Source organism: Emydura macquarii, unplaced genomic scaffold (genome assembly GCF_026122565.2).
Source record: "Emydura macquarii macquarii isolate MOO-44397 ecotype Brisbane River unplaced genomic scaffold, CSIRO-AGI_Emac_v2 contig_1390, whole genome shotgun sequence".
In the NCBI taxonomy this organism is placed as follows: Eukaryota; Metazoa; Chordata; order Testudines; family Chelidae; genus Emydura; species Emydura macquarii.
In genome coordinates this window covers 24,416,216-24,442,447 of record NW_027131527.1, presented here as the reverse complement: position 1 = coordinate 24,442,447, position 26,232 = coordinate 24,416,216, and the positions used below count along the sequence as shown (strand labels likewise).

The window sequence follows — 26,232 nt, the reverse complement described above, 5'->3', positions numbered from 1 at the left end:
ACAGGAACTAAGAGAAGTCCTTTAGCTTGTATTATATAGGAGATCAGACTACTTGCTCATAATGGTCCCTTCTGGATTTATAAGCTATGAAAGTTTGAATTAACTCACTTTTGCCACTTTTGGCACCACATCTACACACCCTAAACGTAGCATTTTGTTTGGAAGGGGATTTATGCCATAGTGCAATCACTCTCTGGTGCATTAAATTTCTTAAAGGCTAGAGAATAAATGGTTTGGGCTACTGGATGCCATTGTTGTTCCATAGTAATACCATCAAAATATATTCATCTGGATTTGTATATTTGAGTATTAAATAATGACTTGGTCCACCATTCACTTAGCACATGTAAAGAGGGAAGCTCATAAAAGAATATCCTATTTTAAACACTGAAGCTAACTAAAAGCTTATAGTAGGAAAACAAGCAGTGATGTTGGCATTACAGTGTATCTGTAAAGAGCATTTACACCTAATGCTTCACCATGAGAGACTGGAAATGATAAAGTGCATTTGACATAACATTAAAATAGCATCCAAAGTAACCATTTTATTACAGTTAATCAAGCTAAGATTTTGGTTTTCTGCTGTATTCTTCATAGGTGTGTCTATCTAGTCACACATAACATTTAATATATGGACCTCCCACTTCAGATTTCATCACTGTACATTCCAACTAGGGCTGGTTAGGAAATGGAATTTCTGTTCCACAGAAAACTTTGATGTTTCAAAGTTTGTTTTTTCCAAATCAGAGCAAAAAGTTGAATTTTCAAAATTTGTCATGGAACGGAAATTTTGAAAAATTTCAATTCAGAAACATCAAAACATTTTGTTCTGCTGGTATCAAAACACTATATTAGAAAAATATATACTGTATATTAAATGATATGTGTATATAACATAATAAAATCATATTATATACAGGTTGACACAGAATGAACCATTTGACATTATTTGAATGAAACATTTAAACATTATTGAAATAAAACAGGAAAATCTAAAAACATTTTGACTTTCCCATCGAAAATTTTGTTGGCATTGACATGCTCCCATGGAATGTTTAGAGGAAATTGCATTTTCCTACATACCACTGTTCCATCAAAAGATTTTGGACTTCCAGTCTTCATGCTCTGTAAGGAAATTCTTCAAGCTATGGTACTCTCTTCTCTCATTTCAGTCCTGAGCTTGAGATGTTTGCTTGGCCAATATTAGTGGACAGAGAAAAACGGAGAGTGGAAATGAAAAGGGAGAAATAAAAATGATGAAATATTTCCACATTTCAGTCATATAGATACCTTGGCAATAGTAATTATTTTCTATGGCATGGTACGGCATTGGGCAAGTCATTTAGACCAACATTTTCACTAATTTTGAGTGCCCCAATGATTAGGTGGCTGAGTTGAGGCAGCTAGGACCTAATTTTTCAGAAGTGCTAAATATTTGCATTTCTTATTGACTTCATCTGGAGTTGTTAGTGCTCAACGCCTCTGAAAATCATGTCCTCAGTGGTTCAAGTTGGCACTTTCTTGACCCTCCCACCTGCAAGACTACCTCCTGCCAAATTTCAAGTTCCTGCTGCTAACCATGGAAGCATTAGAGCCTTTCCAAAAAAACTGGAAACATTTTTAAAATGGGAAGTGTTAGGCAACCTAAATATAGGGGTCGATACTGCTTTCTGTGTGGTGCTCTGAATGTGAACTTGAGAGGAATTTATTATCTATTAAATCATTCTTTTCTGGAGAATGTTTCATCTGTTCTGTAAAGTGCAGGCTGGCTTTGTCCATGACAAAACAAAAACGGACAGTTAATAAGTTTCAACAGCTGGGGTTTTGATGATATCCATGAGGCATTTCTATAAAGTCTCTTCAATTTTGAATTGCCTTCTGGGTTTGTGACTGAATTTTTCAATTAGACCAACTAGACTTAATAATACAATTGTATTATTTTTATTTGTTTGGTTTACTTCTTGTCTTAAACAGTGCTATTTGTTCTCTCACTTTGCCTGAGGCAAAAGTAGCTCTAGCTGTGTAGCTGTAGCTGTCTGTGATTAGATTTTAGATACATGAAGTTGAAAATAAATCTGAATACCTAAATAGATGGGAGGAAAGAGTAAATTGTGATTAGACCATAACTGTAGAAAAAAGATACAGTAGCCCGACATACTATCTCTGTTTAATTTTAGTGATGTAGCAACTACCCTTTAGGAATGTTTTAAAGATTTGTTTCATTGTATCTTGAGAATTATGCCCACAGAAATAAAAGGTATATTTTAATCTTTCAACAGTCCATGGAAATATCTCCATATATATGTACATATAGCATAACCATATATTTTGTGTGTTGTAGAAAAAATCCCTCATTCATAGATATGCATATAATATGCACTACAAATCCAGTAAAATTGACAAAATATACCATTTCACTTTAAATTTGACTTCACAATAAAGAGCTTTGTTGGAAAATATGACTATATAGTGCCAGATAGCTAAAAATGTTCTACATTATGCTCAGAGTACATATAATTTAAAAATAGTTGACAGGTTAATCTCTATAATATTTATCATTTATTGACCATTATGCAAAGGAAGTCAGCTGATGTATTTACCTTTATTTTACATACCATATGTGTAAGATTGTAATTTTTGTTTTAATTGAAAATAGCCCATTTTTTATGGAGCAAATGGCAAAGTTCATTGGGCAATATTAAATTTCCTAAACACATTATTTTATTGGCCGTTATCACTCAAACAAAGCTTTATAATCTGCTAGAAATGTTTTGGTATCTGAAAAAAAGATAAAAATAATTTCCAAGTGCTTCTTAGCTTGTTGGAGCTGTACGTTCCTAACAGCATTCTTTCCAGTAGGCAGTATTGCTAACCTGAATCATTCAAGAATAATTAATTAAAGTAAAAAATCATGAGATTTTAAATATAATAAATTTGATGTTCCTTATATTTGTCCTTTGGTTTTTGAGCCACTAGGGTTCCCATTTTCCAGCTTTTCTCCACAACCACCAGTGTTAGAAACTTTTATTTTTTTTTAATGAAGACTGAGATTCACATTCAATCATCTTCTCCAAGGTCTGGGGTTTAAGAAAAACATCAAGTATTGCAGGACTTGCAATCAAATAATTAGAATTGGAACACTGATATCAGACTAGGGTGAAAAATCAGGTCTCCTTTCTCTGTATAACTTGAGATATTTTCCACTCTCTCACTTCTCAGTGATTTAAATCTCTCTGGCTATTGGAACAAGGAGCCTACCCTTCAAGCTGGACTATTCATTGCTGTAAGAGAGGAGGGAAAAGAAGATTCATGAACTTAGGATAAGGGGATAGACCAGGTCCCCTGAAGCGGGTCTCCTATCCCTTTGCCTCCTCTTTGTATTGTCTTCCATTCTTCCTCTGCTGTTTTCAGAGATCTAGTTTATAGGCTTCGCTGAGGGAACCTAAGAATTGGCCATCTGGCTCCACCAGTAAGGTCCATCACTCAATTAAATTGCTTGCTCAGTCACTTCCATGTTTCTCCAGCTTCTCTCTGTGCATGTATAGTAAAAGAAAAGTGGTAGAAAGCTAAAATTTCATGTGTTTCTTGGAGACTTTACATTTTTGTCATGGCAAATGAACAGTTCCACACACTTTTTGTGAAATCCATGATTCAAATAATGACGTTTGGAGTCATAAATATAACTCCTGGTGTAATTATTGTCCAGATATTTAATTTTAATACAGTAGGGTGACTCTACTGTGAGGAAAAAAATCCCCACACTGAATCAATTACTGTATAAAGAGTTCTACAGGTTCTTTTTCCTATACAAGTGGGAAAAGATTTTTAAGATGTGTGCATAGGTTACAAAACATGGGACTGACTATTCCATTTTAAATAAGAGAATTCATACAGGAGAGAGAATTCTGCCAAATAAACAAAATGTTATTTTATGGCCAAAATAAACTAATAGCTCTGTAGCATAGGAGATACATTTCAGTGCTAACCAGGAAACTGCACTCATGATCCCACAATGATATAAAAGATTAGAGTAAATTACATTTAAAAACTTACCATTTCCTATTTCAGTTGTACAGGAACATAAACTGGGAACCACTATCAAGGACTTGCATACTTGATCAAAAGTACAATGCATTTCCCTTTGCTGATAGTTTGATTTGGTTTCTTTGGCAGACTTAATACAATTTATATCAAGCTGAACCAAATAAATCTATATTTTCTATTTAAAATGCAAGCTGATTCTATTGACAGCTGTGCAACATTGATGCTAATATAATGTGAACCATGTATTAAATGTGGCAGAATGTAAGGTCATAGAACTTATTATCATTATCTTTGTATGCTTTATTTTCCATTCAGCTTTATATGATATAAAATGGCATTGTCATAAATAGGCAGTTGTCAGAATTTCTTGCCTAGATGAGGGTTGATAGGTTAATGGTTCTTTTCTCCTCACTGAAAGGCAAAAGGACATCTTGGTGGTAATTGACTTTCTAAAGGTGTACTCTGTGATGCCTGGTGATGCAGTTGTGTGTGATTCAGCAGACTGGAGCTGCAATAGAATTTTAGATAACAGCTATATACTGATGTAGTCAAATGCCCGGAAGAAGGAGGAAGCAATGAATTGCTTACGACAAGAGTATCAGACATTTTACGGCTAGAAATTAACATTTAAACAGCACTGAAAAACTTATTTTAATTCCTAAGGAGAAGATGACAGTGAAAATGCATGTGGGGGTAGAGGAGAATCAAATGCGAGTATTTTGGGAGAAAGGTGTTTATTTACATTATATAATTCTCCTCAGAGAATTAAAACAATCATCTTTTCTCTGTAATTTGAATCCTCATTTTGCACTCCTTTACTTTTGTCCTTTGCTTAGAAAAATATGATTTTTTGTGCATTTACTTATATTTTACAGATCACAAATAGGCTGTAGAAATATTGTATTTACTTATTTTCACATGACTAGTTCCTTACTCATTCTTGCTACTTAGTTATTATTCATTAAGCCTGAGTGAAAGTCTCTACAATTGCCACCCTCATTCTGGGCCAGATTCTGCTCGACCCTTACATGAGGAGAGCTTTCCCCACTAATATGGTCCCAGTAAGAGCCACATAGATTGCAGACCCCATACTTAGGATCTGCTCCAGCCCTTGTCTCTTGGGCAGTGGGGGGACTCATAGATCTCCTAAAGGGCTGGAGAAGAGGCAGGGCCATGACTTTTCCCTCCCTGTGTACGGGCCAACAAAACTGACTTGCACCAGGGAATTGTAGCACCCCGCAAAGGGCCAGACTAGCAAGTGTGCAACCTCTGCATGCCTGGAAGCTCCAGGAAAAGAGCCTCCTGGTGCCCTTCCAGGGCAGTGCAGTTCCATTGTCCCCAAGAAATAACTGAGTCCCTTATGTGCAAGTGCAATTTGTTCAATATCTTTTGTCCCAATTTTTATTTTCTTTGAGGTGTTGGAGTTATTAATTTAATTCTATTCTGGTGAACAAATTTTCTGGGCCTGATTTCCTTTGCTAGCTCAGACTCTGCTGTTGGGGCACTGGCAACAGAAAATCTATTGAGACAAGGGCAGTTTGCAGCTGCATTCAATGCCTATAAATTCCTTTCCACTTGCAAAAAGCCGTAACAGATCCTGTATGTGGCACTGACCATGGAAGTAGCTTAACCAGGGAAGCTGTGTATGAATTAGTGCTTCTGCTAGGCCACTTGCACTGGGAGGGCTAATGGCACAAGCTAAAGGTGCACTCCCTAAAGTGAATTCCTCTTACCCCCTTCCAAGACAAAGTCGGCTGTTAGTGTAGGCAAATGCATTCCAAATTATACCTCCCTGAACTGGCAAGAGTGAACCTAGTGCACTGGAGTTTAGATTCAAAATCTTTCTATTCTCCGAATCTTTGGTCTGCAATTGTGAAATACTGTTGTCATTAAAAATGTTTTGGTGGCAGGCTATGTATTCAGTTTGAATCATAGAGTTGGAAGGGACCTCAGGAGATCATCTAGTCCAACCCCCTGCTCAAAGCAGGACTAACCTCAGCTAAATCATCCCAGCCAGGGCTTTGTCAAGCCGCAGCTCAAAAACCTCTAAAGATGGAGATTCCACCACCTCCCTAGGTAACCCATTCTAATGCCTCACCACCCTCCTAATGAAAAACGTTTTCCTAATATCCAACCTAGACCTCCCCCCCCTCTCCTCCCCCCGCAACTTGAGACAATTGCTCCTAGTTCTGTCATCTACTACCGTTGAGAACAGCCTAGCTCCATCCTCCCTGAAACCCCCTTTCAGGTAGTTAAAGGCTGCTATCAAATCCCCCCTCATTCTTCTCTTTTGCAGACTAAACAAGCCTAGTTCCTTCAGTCTCTCCTCATAAGTCTTGTGCTCCAGCCCCCTAATCATAATATTATGATTTTTATTTATTTATATTTATATATTTATATTTATAAATACATAATATATAGATTTATATTTATTTATTTATATTTATGAAAATAAACTTGTCAGCACCAAAATCTTGCTAGCTTGATAGAACAGAATATAGGCAGGTAGTTTACTCAGAAAACTCAGACAAGCTTAAGGTAATAACTTTTTTTTTTTCCACAAGGATTTTGAAACCTTGGAACACTCTACTTAATTACTGCATTTTATTAACTAACGGCAGTATAGGTTCTGTTATTTAGCAGCCTGATTCAAATTAATGCTAAAATTTTCCAACAAGCTGACGCAACTCTGACTTATCAGTATTGGAGGGAAAAATGTATTTTTAAGTGAAATGAGTACCTAAAAAATCTGTATATTTATTAAGCTAAAATATTCACCTACCACTTGTTCCTTTATAATTGAATATAGCTTGGATGATTCCCAATGACAGTGAAGCAAAACGGTGTGGCTTTGTCCCACACCAAAATCTGACGACTCTGAAGTATCAGAGGTTTTAATTTTCCCATTTTCTCCTTGCTTGGACTTTGGAGGAGAGACAACTCATTCTTTGTATGGCACTTCATTTTGCTTTTCTATGCCTTAGAAGATTTCTGTCTGTGCTGTAATGGTCCCTGAGTTAACCCCTTTCCTGCCATAAAGATATCTATTATAGGCCGAGCTAACCTATAGTTAAGGTTGCCTTATCCTTTCTGTTGCTTATAACTTTGCTAGACTTTAACCATTTAGGTTGATGGGTGATTCAGGATCAGGAAGGTTTAGTGAAGGAGGTGTGTGTTTGTGGGACACCTGCCTCATTTGCTGTAGAAATTGGAGGGTGTGTAGCTATTGCAGATACTGGGAAGGGTGGCCAAATGCTTACTCAAAACTAAAGGCCCACCCCCTCAGTGAAGAGGGACAAACCACAACGCCCAGATGGCAAATGATTGCAGGGGACAAAGAATGAAATAACAGTGACAGGAAACCTGCACAACACTTTCAAAAGATGAGCCTGGGAGTTTAAATTCATAACTCTGCTAGACACTAAAAATCATGGACTGAACAGACACACTGGATTTATGGTCTATTACAACAATCTGTAACCCACTAACTCCCTCTATGACTGCAGAGGTGTTAATGGGCCACTCTTGTCTTGAATGATCCCTTAGAATATGCGCTGACTACTTATGTTAAACAATCTGTTATACCTTGCATTTAGCTGTGATGCTGGGAGTACCTTTCCCAGACCTGAAGAAGAGCTCTGTGTGGCTCGAAAGCTTGTCTCTTTCACAACAGAAGTTGGTCCAATAAAAGATATTACCTCAGTCGCCTTATCTTTCCCAAGGGGAAGTTAGTAATTCGGTAGTTAGTTCAGAGCTTGAAAGGTGTGTGGTAAATAAGATATAAAGCCACACATTGAATAAGGAGGATTTTAAAAAAAATAGTTATTCTTTTAGTGAGCACCATGCAGCCTGTGCACTGAATGAGGCAGGGGTCTTGTGGGAAAAGATAGTACGTGATCAAGTAATTAAACGTATCATGATGTACTCACACAAAAGGAGTATATTAAGTTATACATCCAGTCTTAATTCTGGCATTTCTTAACTCTGAGTGTTTGATTTTGCAACGTTAACTTTTTGTTTAAACATAGCTTTTTGTATGCAATCCCCCTACTTACACCCTTACTTATCTAGAGAAAAAAACCTTAAAACTAATGGGCATTTCCCCTCAGCAAGGTCAACAAAACAAAACTGAACTTGGAGTTTGTAGGCTAAGATATTTTGGGGACCTGATGATCCAAAATATGGATATTTTTATAAGTGAAGGACAGATCCATTTGCAAAACTCCATGACTCCTAAAACTCCTTTCTGATTTTTACCACATTTCCTGGAAAAACTCTACCATGAGATGAGTTGCAGCATGCAAAATTTCAGGGAGATTGGTTTCTTGGAGGAGGAGTATAAAAATCAAGCTCATAACCATGGTGCAACTTCCACAGCTCCATTATCTATCTAATCTGTCTGTCTGTCTGTCTATCATCACCATGGCATCCGAGTAGCTCAAAAGCTTCTGACCATTATTGAGTGTTTTCATGAAGATTTTAAAATTAAATCCAATATAATTTCATATGCATAGTTTGACTTCTATATTTGGAGAGACAAGGGGCTTATTACTATTAATAATACATATAGGTCTAACATCTGGATCTACCGATTGTTAGTGGTACTTAAATTACAGTGTATTTGAAATCATAAAACAGTTTACGTTCATTATTTAATCACCCTTATTTTTATCTTAACTTAATTTTTTGCCATGTTTACCAGTTGCCACTTAAAAATCAACACTAGCATGAAAACAAATTCTTAAAAAAACAGAACGAAGTACTTTCATACTTTCAAGTAACTATGAATCATGTCTTCTCTGGTTTTCCATATATATAAACGGTGTCTTAATCATTCAGTGAATCAGCCACCGACAGTTCAACAGTTGCTTTCACAAAAAAAACTTCTGAATGTCCATTTTAGCTTTTCTCAGTTTTAGATAGAATAAAATAATTTTGTGGACCTAAGTTAAAACAGAGTAATATTTTACTCAAGTTAAAACTTTTAAAGGTCACAGAGTGACTTTTCCATAGGTGTTTTACATCATCCTATAGAATCTCACAGAAAATTATATCTCTGTTATAGATTTTCAGAGTAATTTTTCAAGGTGCTTGATCTAATTCCCAATGAAGTCAATAGGAGTCTTTGGCCAGGTCTACACTACATGCTTACTGCAGTGTACTACATCACTCGGGTGTGAAAAATCTGAGAAATCTGGGCAGCTCCCCCATGCATCACCTCTGCCTTGTATCCAGTTTGGGGAGACAATGCCCGAATCCCTCAATCTCCGCCCAGGTATAATTATAAAACAATTAGATGCCTCCCCCCAAAAAAGAAAAACATCTCTGTTTTTTTCCTTTCTTAGGCCCTGATTCTTTAAGCAGCCTTCAGATACGTAGGCCATGCACCCCTACAGACTGTCGTTGAAGCTAATGGGCTCAATAGATGTCTGCCTTCATGAAGATATGCAGTGTTGTTGTAGCTGTGTTGGTCCCATGATAGTAGAGAAAGAGAGCTTGTCTCTCTCACCGATAGAAGTTGGTCCTATAAAAGATATTACCTCACCCACCTTGTCTCTCTTCACAAAGATACACATTTCTGGAGGGTGGAGAGAGTGAGAGGAGGAAGGGGATCAATGTTTCACTGTTCTCTTTATATTTCTAAAATGTACCTATCTATAACTCTAAGTGCATATCAAAATAGGTTTAAAATATGTTCACATTTTAATCAACACAATGGCAACAATAAAGATCAGGTGAGAATACTGAACTCATGCTTCCCACTCATTCTATTCACCTCTGCTCCGCCACCCCTGCAGTAAAAGTTTAGGAAAATAGATAGGCTTTGCATTATGCCTGCAATGCCAACAAATTTGGGCTCTCTGGGAGCTTGGAACAAGTAAATTCCAGAGGTGAGGATATTCAGCTGAAAACTGGATTACGGTTAAAGAGAAGCTAAACTGTCAGCCAAGAAATTCTTAGTTTGGAAAAAAGCAAGAGTCCTGTGGCACCTTAAAGACTAACGAATTTATTTGGGCATAAGCTTTCATGGGCAGAAACCCACTTCTTCGGATGCATGACAAGAACGAACTTTGGAAGAACTTTCTTTGGAAAGAACATACCAAGGAACTCTTTGTTTTGAAAGAACTCACCTTTTTTTTTTGATTCAGTGGTGACTTACTGATCAGCACTTATGGAAATAAACTTGGGAAAATGTATTACGTATTACATGCTAGAAGAACTGATGTTGCTGCATTCATTCTTGGTGATATTAGCCCATCTCTGCCAGATCAGCTGTACAGTGTTAAGGATTTTGTAATAGGCCTTACCTTAGTCAAAAAGATCTTTCAGACAGGAAGCCGGAAAACAGCAAATACCGAGGTGACAATGACATCACCTAAAGTAGTGCCTAATTTATTTATTTTTTTAATATCACAATATGTAATAGAAAGTGTCGTGCTGGTTCTGGGCAGCAGCACCAGGAACTTTTAATATTCAGTGTGCGTGTTCCAAAACATTAGCGTGGGCGTTTTTAACATTTCTCTGCATTGCGTGTTTTTTCAGGCCCTGACTCAGAGTGATGGCAAGGATGTAGCCCAATACTAACAACAACGTGCAAATACTAAAAAGCATTCCTCAGGGACTGCTGAAGTCATTGCTTGGCAATTGCCTTTATGTGTGGAATTACCCCCATGGATTAACTTCCCTTTAAAACCATTCTACAATATTCTATAAATAGTGTGTCAAAATCAGTTTTTATTTATAAAACCTTTATTTCTTCTCTGTAGTTTTTCTTGAGTCTCTCGAGTCATTTCCTCTGTTCATGTGTGTGCATCACTCCCACCCTAGACCCTCCTACACATATTAGCCAGCTCCACAGTAATACACTCAGCGGTGTCAGATTTGGGTTCACCCACTCACATGGCTCTTCTATCTTACTATTTCCTGGTGTGTTTCATTGCTGATAGCGTAAGTTGTCATCTTTAACTTACATGAGCTATGAAATAGCCACAATAGGTGGTGAAACTAGCTCTGATCCTTGATGTTAGTAGATGTTTTCCTGTGGAGACAGAGAGAGAGTCCATGTATGGGAATTAGAAAGATAAGAAAAATAACTTCTCATCAGCCGCCCCAGTCCATCTTCACCAGGCCACAGATATGCAACCAGGAATCTCGTGGGTTCAGATAGTTCTGAAATTGTCTTTTATCAACCTGCAGGGTACATTGCAAAGGCCATTTATTTTCCATGTCTGCAAAGGATTGGGAAGTCTAGTGGGAGATTGAAAAGATCTTAATATGTTTTCAGCTGGTGGGTTATTATATATGTGTATGATTGGACAGAAGGGGTTACAGGATTAGTCTATTTTTATAACTTTGTAATGTATGTCATGAAGCAAAGGATAGGCACTCCTCCTTATGGAAGGAGTGTATCATTCAAGTAAGTAAGTATATATATACAGATGTCAAATGAGTTCCTGATCATGGGAAGCCTTTTTTCTAGCTAGCAGTCTGTGTTCCTGTGGGTGATACAACTGCTGAGTTTGTATGCATCCAACAAGGTCACAATTTGAACAGCAAGCACCTTTATCTGTTGTTTGAAGTTTAGGCAAGCCAATGTCACGTATCCATCTCTTAACAGTTAGCCTATATATCTACCAATTTTTAAATAGTTCTAAGATGTTATAACGCCATCTATTCCATAGATCAGACACACCAGATGAATCTGGTGATGAGTCAGTGTACACACATTAAATAAAAAGTGGAGCAATTAAAAACACAGGAGAAATAAAAATTCAAAGTGGAGGCGCTGGTTTGGCTGTAAGCCTTTTACGCAAACTATAAAAAATAGACCAAGCTTAATTAAGGAGAGTGAGGTACAAATAGAAATGGATTGTAAAAAAATTAAGTGGCTTGTATGCAAAGGTGAGGAAGGTAATTAGTGAATTAGGTAATTAGCAGGTTGATAAAAGAAAATTTCAGAACTATATGAACCCACGAGATTCCTGATTGCATATCTGTGAAAAGCCTCTTACTGAACCAGAGGGTACAGAGCCAAGCTCTGAAACCAACATGTACCCATTTTAGAGGGAGATAAGTTAGGTTTTGGGGAGTACATAATTAGTAAGGGAAACTCTGAGCAGCTGAATGAAAAAAGATTGATGGTATTAGAAAAGTAAACATGAGAATAAAATATGATGGAGAGATGTGTGTGTTGTATAATCTATGGAAAATAATTGCAGTTCACACCACAAACCGAATTCTGTACTAGTTTGTGTATCTGTATCATTGGGCAAGAATATTCTCCCTGATTTTTCCTGCTGTGTAAATGAAAATAATTGAAAATCTGTTGAAACAGCAGAAAATATGTTGCAGGAAGAGGAGCTGAACCGGATCAGTACCCTCCTTGTACTGATCTCAAAGGAACTCCCTTTGGGTATAATCTGTATGTTTGGTCTCCATTGATTTGGGTGGCAAGGAGCTGCTGCTTGTGACATTCCCTGGCAACCCAAGAAGAAAATACCAATGGAAGGTAGTATTAACACTGTCGGGCTTAACTCACACAGGGTTTCATCTCCATGCTGTCAAACCCTTTCAGGAGTAATGACCAAATATGAGCAGGGACACCCAGGCACCAACAAGCCGCAGGGAATAGTACAGAGCAACCCAGCCCTCCTTGTGAATCATCTGTCCTTCTGCTAAGATCCAGGAGATGTCTGAGTTTAATGAAGGGTGATGCCTTTGTTCACTCCAAGGGGAGGCAAATCTTATTCCTTGGAAATTCTTTGATGTGGAAACTGTTTCCTGAATGGAATGATGTGACCCATTCCCTTCATTTTACTGTAACAAGGTGGAAAGATAGTCTTGTGTTTAATGGAATCAAGAAGCCTGGTTCTGAGTGAGAGACTTTCTGTGTGACCTTGGACAAACCACATTATCTCTCTTTGTTTGTTTTCTCATCAATATGACAAGGTTAATAATGCTTATCGACCACACAGGGGGTTTGTAAGGTTAAATTAATTAATGTTATAAAGCACTTTAATTACCTCAGATGAAAGGTGCTCTATAAGTACCAAGTATTACTAATTATTATCAACCTTTTCCTCACTTTTTTATTCATTTTTATGGTTTTTCTTCTCTCTGATTTGTCATTTCTGTTTTTGGCTTCTTCTTAGAAATTATTTGCACTTATACATTTTCTCCTTTTAATGATAAAATATTGCATAATGGCTAATGATTGAAAAGACATATTACGTCACATAGTCCAGTCTCCTGCCAAATTGTCCCCAGTGTTTTGTCCAGTCATTCTAAATGACTCAAATAATGAGCCTTCATCCACTTCTTCTTTTGGCAGATTCTTCTAATATTTCATAGACCGCATTATAAATGGTCTAAATTTCCTAAACTACTAGTTATATTCTTCTGGACCACCCTGAGCAATGCCTCTTCCTCTTTGTTCACCCTTCAGATACTACTTGTTTGTTCATTTATATAATACTTATAGCATTCATAGTGTTCTAGTCTCTGTACAGATAAACAATAATACATGATCTCTGCCCCAAAGTGACTATAACCTAGCTCTTATACTTTAACTCCCATTTCTCCATATTTTGTCTTCCTTTTGCTTTGTGCCATTCATCTGATACCCAGTGTCATTTCTCTGCAGCATATCTTCTGGGGGTTTATTTCCTATCCCTGAGGAGGCCTGATACCATAGCTGAAGTATCATTTGTACATAGGATCATTTCTTGCCTGTTTTTTTGTTTTTGTTTTTAATAGCAATGAGATAGGGCAGGCACTGTACTGTGATGGATATCAGTGTAGTGCACCTCAGGTGCATTGAAAGCATTTATGTCATTTCTAGAATATATTTTCCTACTTTTAGCAATGAGACAGGACAGAAATTTGGCTGGATATGGTCACATTTCTGAAGCATTGTGACGCTAACCTTTTCCAGGGCATCTGAGAATTACCAGTATACAGAATAGCACAATACCCCATGTGATACTGACATGATATACTTCATTTGAAAATCTAAAACAGATTCATATTTCATAGTGTTCAGAGCTCTACAATAAAAATGTTTATAGGATATATAATGTATGTGAATGTATATTCAACCTGTAAGAAATGTGTGTATAGGTAGAAAGTGAGATTATAGACTGTAATATAGTGAAATTTTTGTGACTATTATACTTAAGGTTGAAATGTGATTTCCTACAATGATCTATACATCTGTTTTTGTGTTTCTTCAAATTGGGCTGAAATTTTCCATGCTTTGTCTCTACCCAGAGTAATTTTTTTAAAGTTTCAGAAAACTTCATTCATCCAGTTTTGAATTATGTGTGTAAAAAAAGATAAATTAATTAAATTACATTTGTCCTATCTGCTCAGATCACAAAATGATTGCATAATCTTAAAGTAGCAAAGACTGAACGGATTTTGTCTGGACTTGGCTTATTCTGTAGAACTCATTGAGATATAGTTGAGCCAATTTTGAAGGAAATATACCTAATAGTTTTGAAAGTTATAAAAGCTGAAAGATTTTTCAGGCATATGCAGGGTGATTTTCTATTAGGTTTCTTTGCCTTTTTTACAGTTTGGAACCTTAGCGCAAAGTATTCTATAGGCTTTGCTTTGAGATTTTTCAGTTTATAAATTGATCTCTAACTTTGGGTTTGGGAGCCAAAACAATCTGGATTCTAATCTTGGTTTTGATTAGCCTGCTGTGTGATCTTGAGCCAGTCACTTCCACTCACTGTACCTCAGTTTCAGCAATCTGTACAATTACTATTTTACAGTGAGTGTGAGATTATTTAATGTTTGATCAATATTTTGGAAAATATAGGCAGATCAGAAGCTCACACAATAATGTATAAGTAACCCTTTCGTTTGATGGAGCAGAAAGTACTGCCTGGTAAGGAAAAATATCCCTTCCTATAATTTAACTCTACTGCCTTCCACAGTTGATTGAAGAGAGAGGAATTATTTCTGCAGAAAGAAAAGCTGATTTAAATCGGAGAAGAGAGAAGATGCACAAAGAGAGTAGCAACAGAGCTTCCAGGGGCTGCTGGAGGGCCTTCGTTCTGTTGTTTGAAATATTTAATGTCCTTGCAGCCACAGGTTCAAATCTAGGCAGGGTTGTCTCAGACCTCCATCCTAAAGTTAGATAAAGCAAGTTGACTGGCACTTACTGCATGGATTTTTCAGACAGCACTCCACAAACTGAAGTTTTCTGTATGGATATTAAACAATTTAACACTGTCAGTAAGACTAGTGTTTTCTCCTTGTGCCACTGAACAAAATTCCTGTTCATTATAACAACTATTCTTCAGTCTCCTGTGCACCAGCTGGCTGCTGCTCTCTATTTCAGAGCTGACAGCAGTTCAGTGCTGCATATATGCATAATTTGTTGTTTGTACTGGGTGGGAAGGTGCTATACAAATGTAAAATATAGGATACTTTGCTGAATTTGGACATAATAAAACAGAATGGCTGCTTCAAAGGGACATCTCCTAAGAATCTGATTTAGCCTAATGGTACTGAATGGTAATGACTGCTGCTTAATTGAGACAGTATTAGCATTAATTCCCCTTACTGGGATTAATTGGGTTCCAGGTAAAGTGGTGTTTAACCAGTTAAATGAGTGTGAAATTATGCGTTCCAGTCTTTTAATACAAGTTGCCACAGAAAGATTAAAATGTATATTTTTCTAGATTTTGTGAGGCCTTGATCAGGGGCTCAGAGGTGTGCCCACATGGATGCAGGATTAGGGCATTACATTGTTAGTGAGGGTGCTGTTCCACCACCTTTCACTGGTGAGAAGCAGTAGGCAGAGGGAAGTTTTATCACCAGATTCCCATACCTAAGCGGGAAGGGCCCTCATAACCATGACCAAGTTGAGAAAAGAGGACTTGCTTTGGAAGATGAGTATCAGCCGTCCGCACACAATGACCAGCCCAGTGAAGTTGATGTTTCATAATCTTCGCACCAGTAATGTTATAATATACATATTAGTGTTGAGATGTTAGGATAACTCTCTCATTACTGAGGTTTTGTTTTTGAGTGTAACTATACATATTGAAATGACAAATCAAGAGATTGTGAGGAAATTCTGAAATGGATCAATGTAAATACTATTTACTTTATACAGTGCAGGGTTTTAAAAACTATTTTATTTTCTTGATTTTCTGATCTTATGTCTCTGATATTTAATGTTTCAGGCTGTATTGTGCCTTGTTACCTTTTTACAAAACTTAAAGAAAGAAAAACTGTTTAAAAACAATTCTAGCAATTGCAAACCAAGAAAATTAAAACATCAATTGTTATCTCTTGACAGATTTTATCTAATTAGTGGAGGTGTTCCTTTTATTATATGTGGAATTACAGCAGCAACCAACATCAATAATTATGGAATTGAAGGCAATGCCTCATAGTAAGTATATAGTATTATAACAAAATACTCTCTGAAATAAGTCATAGGTCTCTGTTAGATGCTGATAAATGTTACTGTCTTCATAAGGGACAGAGACATATAGCTTAAGATAAAATTTCCTATTAACTTGCATGGAATAAAGGCTGTGAAAGATCATTGTCTCAGTTTGGGGCCTGATGCTTTGCTCACTTGCTATCAGTTTTATGTCAGTTTGACTCCACTGATATCAATGCAGTTACATTTGATTTACACTTGTGTAAGTGAGAAGAGAATCAGACCGATTGTTTCCACATTCAGTGTGATCATGTATTGGTGTTGCATATATTGTATAAAAAGGACTACACCAGCCAATCAGAAACAACAAAATCTTCATTATGCCTCTAACTACTGTTTGATTTACTGTGTATTCTCCTGTTTAAAACAGTACAACCAGACGGTAGCTGGCTCTGCATGGGTTTGTGCTGGATGGGGAGTGACAGCTCAACATGACCTTCCCTACCCCTTGCTCATTTGTGCAGTGGACATCACAGTGCTCACTGTCTGACTCTCCTCAGTGAGACCCCAAAGAGGGCAATGATGGAAAAACACCCACTTGTACACAAGCTGGTGTAAGAGGAATACATTCCACACTTCACTGAGCTGACCAGAAACCTCTGCTTGCTTGTACCTATCTGGTGCCCACCGTATTGTCCCTGCACATTTTGCCTAATATCATTAAGACTGCTACAATGGCATTTTTAAAGGGGTGCTATTGACACTTTTAGCCCCCACTTTAAAAGGAGATAAAAACAATTGTTTGTAACTATAGAGTTATTTAATGTAATGTCAACATAATTATTTAAAAAAAAAACAAAAAACCTCTATAGATTTTTTTCCCTTTAAAAAACATGCTTGTGTTTTCATCAACCCAGAAACATCCCAGCAATATTGTCTTGCAGTTATGAGCCAACCCTCCAGTGTCCAGTCTGTCCAAGCTGGCTGTACAGCTGTCACGTGTGGGTGCTTCAGGCACATTAGCTACGTTATTTGCTCTTGCTGTCTGGGGGTGAGAGTGCCAGAGAAAGACCCAATTGGCTTTTTCCAGAAAAGCCAAACAGGAAGTGGCTTAGAATACCAATTGAAACTGACTGCACTGAGATGATACATCATGCCAGTGACCGGTGCGCTAATGGATCTTTCGGTCCATTGTGTCAATACAATGTTACTGATTCTTGGAAAGGCTTCAGCTTCAATTAATGCTGTGGTACTTTGAAAATGCATCTTGATATATCTCAAAGCAGCCATGGAATGAGTAGAAATAGAGTTGTCTGGAAACAAAGTGAAAGGCATAATAATGAAATATTTGACCTTTCATAATCATTTTCATAGAGAATTACATTTTAAAACCTGACAGTAAATTAGTAAAGACCCTGGGCAAACTTTATCTGCTTATCCTGACACTTATTCAGACCATCCGTGTCATATATTAAAAACATATTTATTCAAACATGTACAATTCGACAATCACTTATATTCAACAGTATATTACAGATTTGATTATTTATGTTCATAAAATTGTGAGAAATTTTTTTATTTTGGCACAATTACAGATTACTTCTTTAATCACTTTAACCATAGACAATCAATACCAGGTATCACAATCTGCACAGAAAATGGAAAGAAGGTGAGGTATGGTTATAAAATTCTCTAAGAAAGATACCAATAGAACAACAGCACAGTGGGATATGTGCCTGATTAATTTTTAATAATGTTAATACATAAAAATGTAGATGCAGTAACTTCAATGTGTTTTTTATGGAACTGAGGAACAGATTTTTGAAGTGATCCATGATGAGATTCCACTTGAAACAACAGCATCCTCAGAGAATGTTCCACTGGGGAATGTTCTGGTTTTCACTTTGCATCAGATGTGCAACACTGGAACTTATTTCATATGTGCACATATATCAGTGCTTTACACTTACCAAATGAAAAGTAGGCATCCACTTTTTCCTACAACCTTGGGGGTAAAATCACCTTGATCTTTTGACATACGTGTCAGAAGGGCAGAATACTTAATCCCTGACGTGCTTATGAAATAAATAAAAAATTGTGTGTATCTGTTAAAGATCAGAGTCCAGAACCAAAAACATAAATGTAATAATCAAATGTAAATGCTACTCAGGCTGACCAAAACACAACAGGGTTGAATCTTGTTAGATTAGGGGTTCTGAACCTGGAGAGTATGATCACTCATATTACTAAATGGTGTGCAGGGTGGAGAGGGATTCTAGCTACATGATAGTGTGCTGTCTGAAAGTTCCAGCATGGAAAAGTTTTAGAACCATTGTATTAGATGGATCACATCCCATACGGGGGACTTCTTCTGTTCTCCTGTAAAGAACTATGCATACCGGTGGCTGTAAATGAGTGACCATATTTTTTTATTAGTGGACTTTAAATAAGAATTGTAAATAAAGTATTATGCCTCTTCCTGTCCACTTTTCTTTCACTTTGGACCCATTGTTGGCATGCATAACATTTTCTGCATTATGGAGCCCACACAAAATAGTCTGAGTTACCTCTCACTCTGAACTCCCTGTGTAGAGAGTGAGCTCTGGACAATGACTTTGGGAAGGTCAATGAATCTCGTCTACCTCCCAACAGGACAGTGGGCTTTTCTTCCTTGCATCAGTCCCATCAAATGGAGTCCACTCTGAATCCTCTCCCTCCAAAGTGTTCTGTTTAATGCCATATGCCTTATCACACCACATGATAATGTCTTCTTTTATAACATCCCAACACTTCCTCTTGGGGTGGCTTCTCTGTCTTTTTCCTTCAGTCTTGATCTGCTGGACTCTCTTACCCACATGGCTGTCAGGACTGTGCTTTACATGACCCAACCCTCTGAGCCTGTATTTCCTTGTTTTTTTCATTCATGAATGTTCGTTTGAGCTTGTCTCTAACAAACATATTCCTCATGTGATCTTTCTTGCTTACACCACTCAGATACCAGCAACAGTTACCAGTCAGGAATCAGGAGGGAAGAGTCAGGGTCAGTCAGGCTGGGGTTGGAGACTGGAGGTCAGAAAGTAAGGTGAGTCTAGAGTCACAGAAGAGCAGAAATCTGTGTGGTTGCCCAGGCAACTCCGTGGGCCACACTCCAGGTTTAAATTGTGAGCAGGGGCCAGTGAAAAGGCTGTAGAACGGTGTCAATCTTGACTCTTTGGGCAGTACTTCCTGCAGTGCCTAATCTCCATAAGGCTCCTTGGATAGGGCTCTGCCTGGCCTCCCAGTGGTGATTTGGGAATATCAGCTGTCCCAGGCTCTACAGACCCAGGTTCTAATCTCATGGATCCTTACAGGTAGCAAGAATATCAAGGGTTAGGTACAGGGTTTCTCAAAGGGAAAGGTGTTCCTTGCCTGGCAGCTCCTTACCACACAAGCATAGATTCTCCTTTGCATACATTTACTCACTGGACCATTCATCCCCAGGAGAGTTCTGCTCAGTTTACAGCCAGCTTATATGACCAACTGAGTCATTTGCAGCCTATACTGCCATGTTGACTATCTTTAGGATTTTAACCTTAAGTATGAAGTTGATATTCTAAAAGTATATATGGTTGTGATATTTATAGTTTGGTCCAGATATTGTTCCCTGCTACAGCCATTTTATACTACCTGAGCAATACAGTGTCTATAAAAATTCCCTAAAAGCTCTGAGGCATCTCAAACTTAACAAAGCGCCAAACTAGCCCATAGCAACTCCAAAAACTGGGGGAGCTCAAAGGTGATATGCAGCTATCTTTATATTCCAACTTTTGTGTCCAATGAGCTGTGTTTAGTGCAGAATCTGATGATCAGAGCTTATATACGGCTGGGCATGTGTCTCTCTCTCCTTCCTCTTATATCCTGTTTATTTTACTGTTGCTTTTTTCCTCTCTCCCCTACCAAAAAGAATACTGAAAATTGGAATGATACAAATAGGTGAACTGTATTCATTTGTGTTTCTCATGCAGTACCTGCAATTAATATCTTCATTATGTCTTTAAGATATTTATTTAGGCTGGGATTTTTAAAAGAGTCTAAAGGAATCTGGTGGCTTATTGTCCTTAAATTTCCATGGGATTTGGGTGCCCAACTCAAATAACCTCCTGGGAGAACTCTAGCATTAATATACTACATTACAATGTACTAGTCCCTTTTTTTAAAAAAAGTCAGTAAATCCAGACTCCAAGTATCTCGTTCCAAATATGTGTTTAGTGGGACTGAAAGTGATGACTCAGAATAATAAACATTAATACTCATTCTGTCCCTCCCATCACTAACATTTAATTGTTTCCTTGACATTAACGGGAGTTCTTCATACACATCAGGAGGATATCATGCTTCTAAGCCAAAATCGATGTATTCTACTTAGGAGAAGTTCTTGTCCATTATGTCAAATTTGGGTTTAAAAATTAATTTGACTTTTACTTTTTGTTTGTTTGTTTGCAGTTGTTGGATGGCTTGGGAACCTAGCCTTGGTGCATTTTATGGGCCAGTAGCATTTATTGTGCTAGTCACCTGCTTTTATTTTCTCTGCACATATGTGCAATTGAAGCGTCATCCAGAACGCAAGTATGAATTAAAAGAAAGGACAGAAGATCAGCAGAAGTTGCCAGGTACCGAAGTGGGCCATAGTCATATTACAGACTCTGGGTCAGTTTCCCAGACAACATGCTCCATGATTTCTTCTTCTTTGTTGGAAAATGAGCACTCATTTAAGGCTCAGCTTCGAGCCACGGCGTTTACTTTGTTCTTGTTTACTGCCACTTGGACCTTTGGAGCACTCGCTGTATCTCAAGGACATTTCTTGGATATGATATTTAGCTGCCTCTATGGAGCATTTTGTGTGACCTTAGGCCTTTTCCTCCTTATCCATCACTGTGCAAAGCGAGATGATGTGTGGCATTGCTGGTGGTCCTGTTGTCCGTCTAGAAGAAGCACATATTCTGTGCAAGTTAACGTCCGCCCAAAGGTTAATGTCAATGGGGACATGCAGGTTCATGCACCTTATCTTCAAGAGTCACCATGTCCTAACAAATCAGCTGCTTTTAATCATCAGGCTGCTAGTCACTGCAAGCTTACTAATCTACAAGCTGTACAAAACCATGTTAACTGCCTTTCACCAGTTACACCATGTTGTGCAAAAATGCACTGTGATCAACTTTTGGATGATGAAGCTCATATACACGTACATAACGAGGAAACTTTCAGGCCCAACATGCACATTCACAGATGTCTGAAAAGCAGAACTAAACCACGTTACTTCAGTCGACATAGGTCTGCAGGAGAAAGAGAATATGCCTATCACATTCCTTCAAGCATTGATGGCAGCATCCACAGTTCACATACAGACAGTCCGCACAGTACGCATGATAGTCAGTCGGGGCACAGACGGCCTTGCTGTGCAAAAAGTGATGCATATCCTACCATCAACCAGCCTGAAAGTAGCGATGCAAGTACTGTAATATACAGTTGTGCTAAAATGCCAGAAGATGACAGTGTGCACCATACAGCTCATTTTGAGATGCATCCACGGACACAATCGTTGCCATTTAATACAACTAATCATAATGGAATTCTCAAGGGAAATGTGCATGAAGCCATGATATACAATTCAGATAGTATAGGAAATATCAAAACTGGCCCTTGGAAGAATGAAACTACTGTGTAGTTCATGGGCCACTATATTGTCTTTTTCAACTCAAATCATCTTCAGTTTTGGTTTTATTCTAAACTGAATAAGATTACATGTTTGTGTAGCACATCAACAAATTGTACAGGTTTTCCACTTTTATTTCTCTTTTCTGAATAAGAGACTAAAAAAGAAAAGTAGCGGCAGTGTTTTAAAAGTGAAGTTATTTTTAAAAGAATGTTAGAAAATTGGTTTGGGAGAGAATTTAAAACTGAAGCCTAGAGAACTGAATATAAGAGGCAATATCCTTTTGTTACAAAGAACTGTATTTCTTAGAAATACATCACTTTTAATTCATTATTTTGGGTTTTTTTTAATTCTGTGATAACTTCAGACTCTTTTATATACATATCAGCATCTTAGCATCTTACTTATTTATTTTTGTATCAAAATATTATTACTGTGCCATGGATTTTAATCAGAGGTTACAACAATAGAAATGAGGAGCAGGATTTTATAAAATGATTAATACAGCTTTTTAGACTTACAAAGCGATACTGCCTCTAAAGATCTTCTGTAGCATATGGCCTGTAAAATCATGTAATGTACAGTCTCTGTTATGTCTCTTTTCTTGTTGGAAAGAAGTACTAGGTAATGTCTGTTACATCTATGGTGCTGTATTGGTTGTATTTTGCATGACATATGTCAGGATATACCATTTGCTGTTTTCTAGTGTTTACATGTGTTTAAAAAAAAGTATTGTAAAAGGCTGTGGAAACCTTATTGGTATTAATCTAGAACATTATGAATCTACAAAATATCACTACTGCACTAGTTTAAGTGGCACAATCCTGTGTATAAAGTTATATAATAGCTTTGATAAGGGTCCACTCTAATGTCTTTACAGAGCATGCACTACTCATTGTATGTGACACTGTGCAGCGTAATAGCAATTGTCTCAACAAGTTTTACACCTCTTTGTAAAGTATGCCTTTTGAACAAATCTGTAAGCTGTTTCACGATAACCTTTCAACATCTGTTTAGGTAGAGTAGTTTTATCATTAACTCTTTGAGGACTACTGTGATTTTCTTAAAAATAACTTACTCTAGTTCAGAGAGACTGTATAAATTATATTGTCTATTTAATCATATGAACAGTGTAGTCCAGAGTTGTTAGGAAAGTGAACGTTTAATCATTTTCAAGAAACATAACTTTCCATATACTAATTTATTAATTTCACATCTTTTGTGAAAGCCACTTTCCCTCCCAGCAAATTTCAGATGGTCTTTATCCTTTAATGCAAATTTGACCTTCAAAAGCTGTTACTTGTGTTCATTAATTCTGCTCAACCATAGGGCATTTTAGGGTCAGTAACATTCTCTGTTAACAAGGCTTTCGGCAAGAAATTTTTTATATTTCCATGAATGTCTGGACACAAAGCATCAACTCACAGGACAGATCTGAATTATAATGATCCTTATGTGAATTGAAACTGCTTTTTCAAATAAGAAAGGGGGGGATGCAAAGTCAGAATGAGTTGTATAATATAGAGCTGGAAGAAAAATGTCTACCATGAAAGGAGAGAAGTGGTTCTGTAAATAAAAAGACAAAGCACAATGCTATATGGCCATGTGAACAAGTCTGTCATATCCTAACACAGGCTTGGGTAACTGATACATTGCTATAAAGAGCAGAACAAATAGTAAAAGCCCCTTGATGGAGCATCAATTTACAGTGTATATTTTGCAGAAATCTTTATGTGCTTTAACCCATCATTTGTCTATTAGCAGCAGTTTATTAGTCCCTACTCTTTTTTTAAATTATATAGGAATACATTGCCTAACAGTGTACATATAGATGACAATTATAATTGTTGCAATGTTATAAAAGTACATAAGTCAGATGAATGTGTTCTGCAGTGTTGCAGGTGGGAATTAGTACTCAAAGGGTTAATGCTCAGTATCTGAGTGCAAGAAATCTTGTTTTTCTGTATTTTGTAAATTTAAAATATATATTGTAAACTACAGCACTGTAATGTATCCATTTCGTATTATGTGTGTCTTTAAAAGGTGAGCAGGCAGAATGCACTAGTCGGTTGTTGAGTTTTAAACCAGTATACAACCTTTTCATGACTGCTTCATTAAATGATGGGGACGGTGGGTGGGTGGAGGAACTATGCTTTATTATGTATATGCTGTATGTGCTTGAACTGTCTCAAAACTAAAATACAGTATTTTTCATTGTTTGCATAAGGCAATATTTTCTGTTTAATGGTTACTTTCATTTTAATATTATTTTATTCTCATTTCACATAGACAGTGAGCCCTAAGCAAGCATAGACATAATGCTAAATACCACTTCTCTGTATCTCAGCCGTGTATATCTGTTCTGTAATAGATTAATCCTAGAGGGTCTATAGACCATTATGCAAAATATCCCACATACATGGCCAGGTGAAATACTCACTTTGCAAGAACACCATCAGTGAGGTTCTTTATTTAGTTCGTGTTTCCGTCTGTGTGGTTTTGTCTGAGAGGCTTGTGTATGATCTTCATAATGGCTTACAATGAAGTAAAATAGGTGCTGCTTTCCACAGAATATCTTATGTGATAAAACTCTCTGGAAAATTAACATTAAATATGAAAACACCTTTCTTATTGTGTTAAAATATTAATTTAGTAAATATTTCGGGGCTAATTTGGAAAAGATGTGTTATGCAATAATCTGTTTGCATATTATTTTTTCAGAAATATATAACTACAGAGTAGGAAAACATGATATTAAATAAATTAAAAAATGTTTTATAACATCAGATTTGACCAAAATTCTTTCTGTGCTTTTGACTTTTTTTCCAAGATAAATGGGATCATTTCCTTGGTGGGTTTTTTTGTTTTGTTTTTTGGGTTTTTTTTTTTTTGTTATTTAGAGTCAGTGAATCATTATGACTTTACCTGATTTTTTATGACATAAAAATAGTCAGTGAAATACATATAGTATAGCAGATATATTGTACCAATAAATTCCCTCCTGGACATGCACATGTAACCCACCTGAATACTAATATTAGTTTTAATTGTGCATGGATAACACAAAAATGGCTGAACAGATTTTTATAGTACACTTCTGATCTTAGACCAAGCATGACAAATTTCAGCCCCAAAGGTAATTTTCTGAGACTGATACAGGCAACTGAAAATAGAGAATTAGAATTAAAGTTCTGTCTTACCCTTAACTGCTGGAGATAGAATACTGGACTAGGTGGACCATGGCTCTGATCCAGTATGGCAATTACTGTTTCCTATGTAACTCCAATGATGATATAATCCAAGTAAGCATAAACTTTCAAAATATTCTCTGCCTGACAGATCACTTGAGGGTTTATACTTAATGCTAAATAAAGGTAATTAACAGGGGTCAAATGTATTACTCCAGTTTCTCAGGATGGATGTATTCTTCACTCTGTGTGTGTACACAGCTTCCAGTTTTAATTAGTTCAATTTTGGGCACCCCAGAGTGGCTTTCTTTTAAGACTTGGATCATGGCACATATGCAGTCTTGCATGAGGAATTCCTGCTTAACCTTGTGTAAAGAAATTCAACATGGAAATAAATTATGAGTTAGCAAATTATGCACTGAGCATGTGTGCTTTTCCCAGGTGTTCACATAGTCATTCTCACCCCTGAGTCTAAGCAACTTGCACCTAGACACACAAGAACAAATCCTGGTCCACGAGCATCCAGAGTCCAGATGTAGCTTAAACAGTCTAGTAGAGCTATGTGACCAGAGGTGTGTAAGTATATCATGAGGGAAACACCCCCTGCGGTTCAACCACAAAACTGTTCAATGGTTGGTATCCTTTGGTCCCTGCCCTGGGATGGAATCCGTAACGCTGTACCCCTTAAGCACTTGAGGATGTTGTTGTGGAGGTCCTGTTAGTGCTCAGTCCTCCTTTGTCTCTACAGTGAAGCACGTTTCTTTCTTCAGTAAATCAGTTGGAGAGTCTGGATAAGTCTAAGCAGCCTTTGAAAACAGAACAGGTCTTCTGACCCACTCAAAAGTTTCAGAATGAGATGTCATCAGGAGCAAATCAGGGTCCATTATAAAGAAGTATCACCT

General features: G+C 37.2%; 1 protein-coding gene across 3 annotated transcripts in view; it reads left to right on the top strand.

Annotated features, from left to right (window-relative positions):
* LOC137156180 (adhesion G protein-coupled receptor A3-like) overlaps nt 1-24,888 on the top strand; it is a 444,419-nt gene extending 419,531 nt beyond the window's left edge. For all 3 annotated transcript variants that reach the window (XM_067552912.1, XM_067552913.1, XM_067552914.1), the window contains 2 exons: nt 16,361-16,456; nt 20,933-24,888. In XM_067552912.1, coding sequence (XP_067409013.1) covers nt 16,361-16,456; nt 20,933-22,154 — 1,318 coding nt within the window. In that variant the 3' untranslated portion in view covers nt 22,155-24,888. The remainder of the gene's footprint in view (nt 1-16,360; nt 16,457-20,932) is intronic.
* Nucleotides 24,889-26,232: the final 1,344 nt, after the last annotated feature.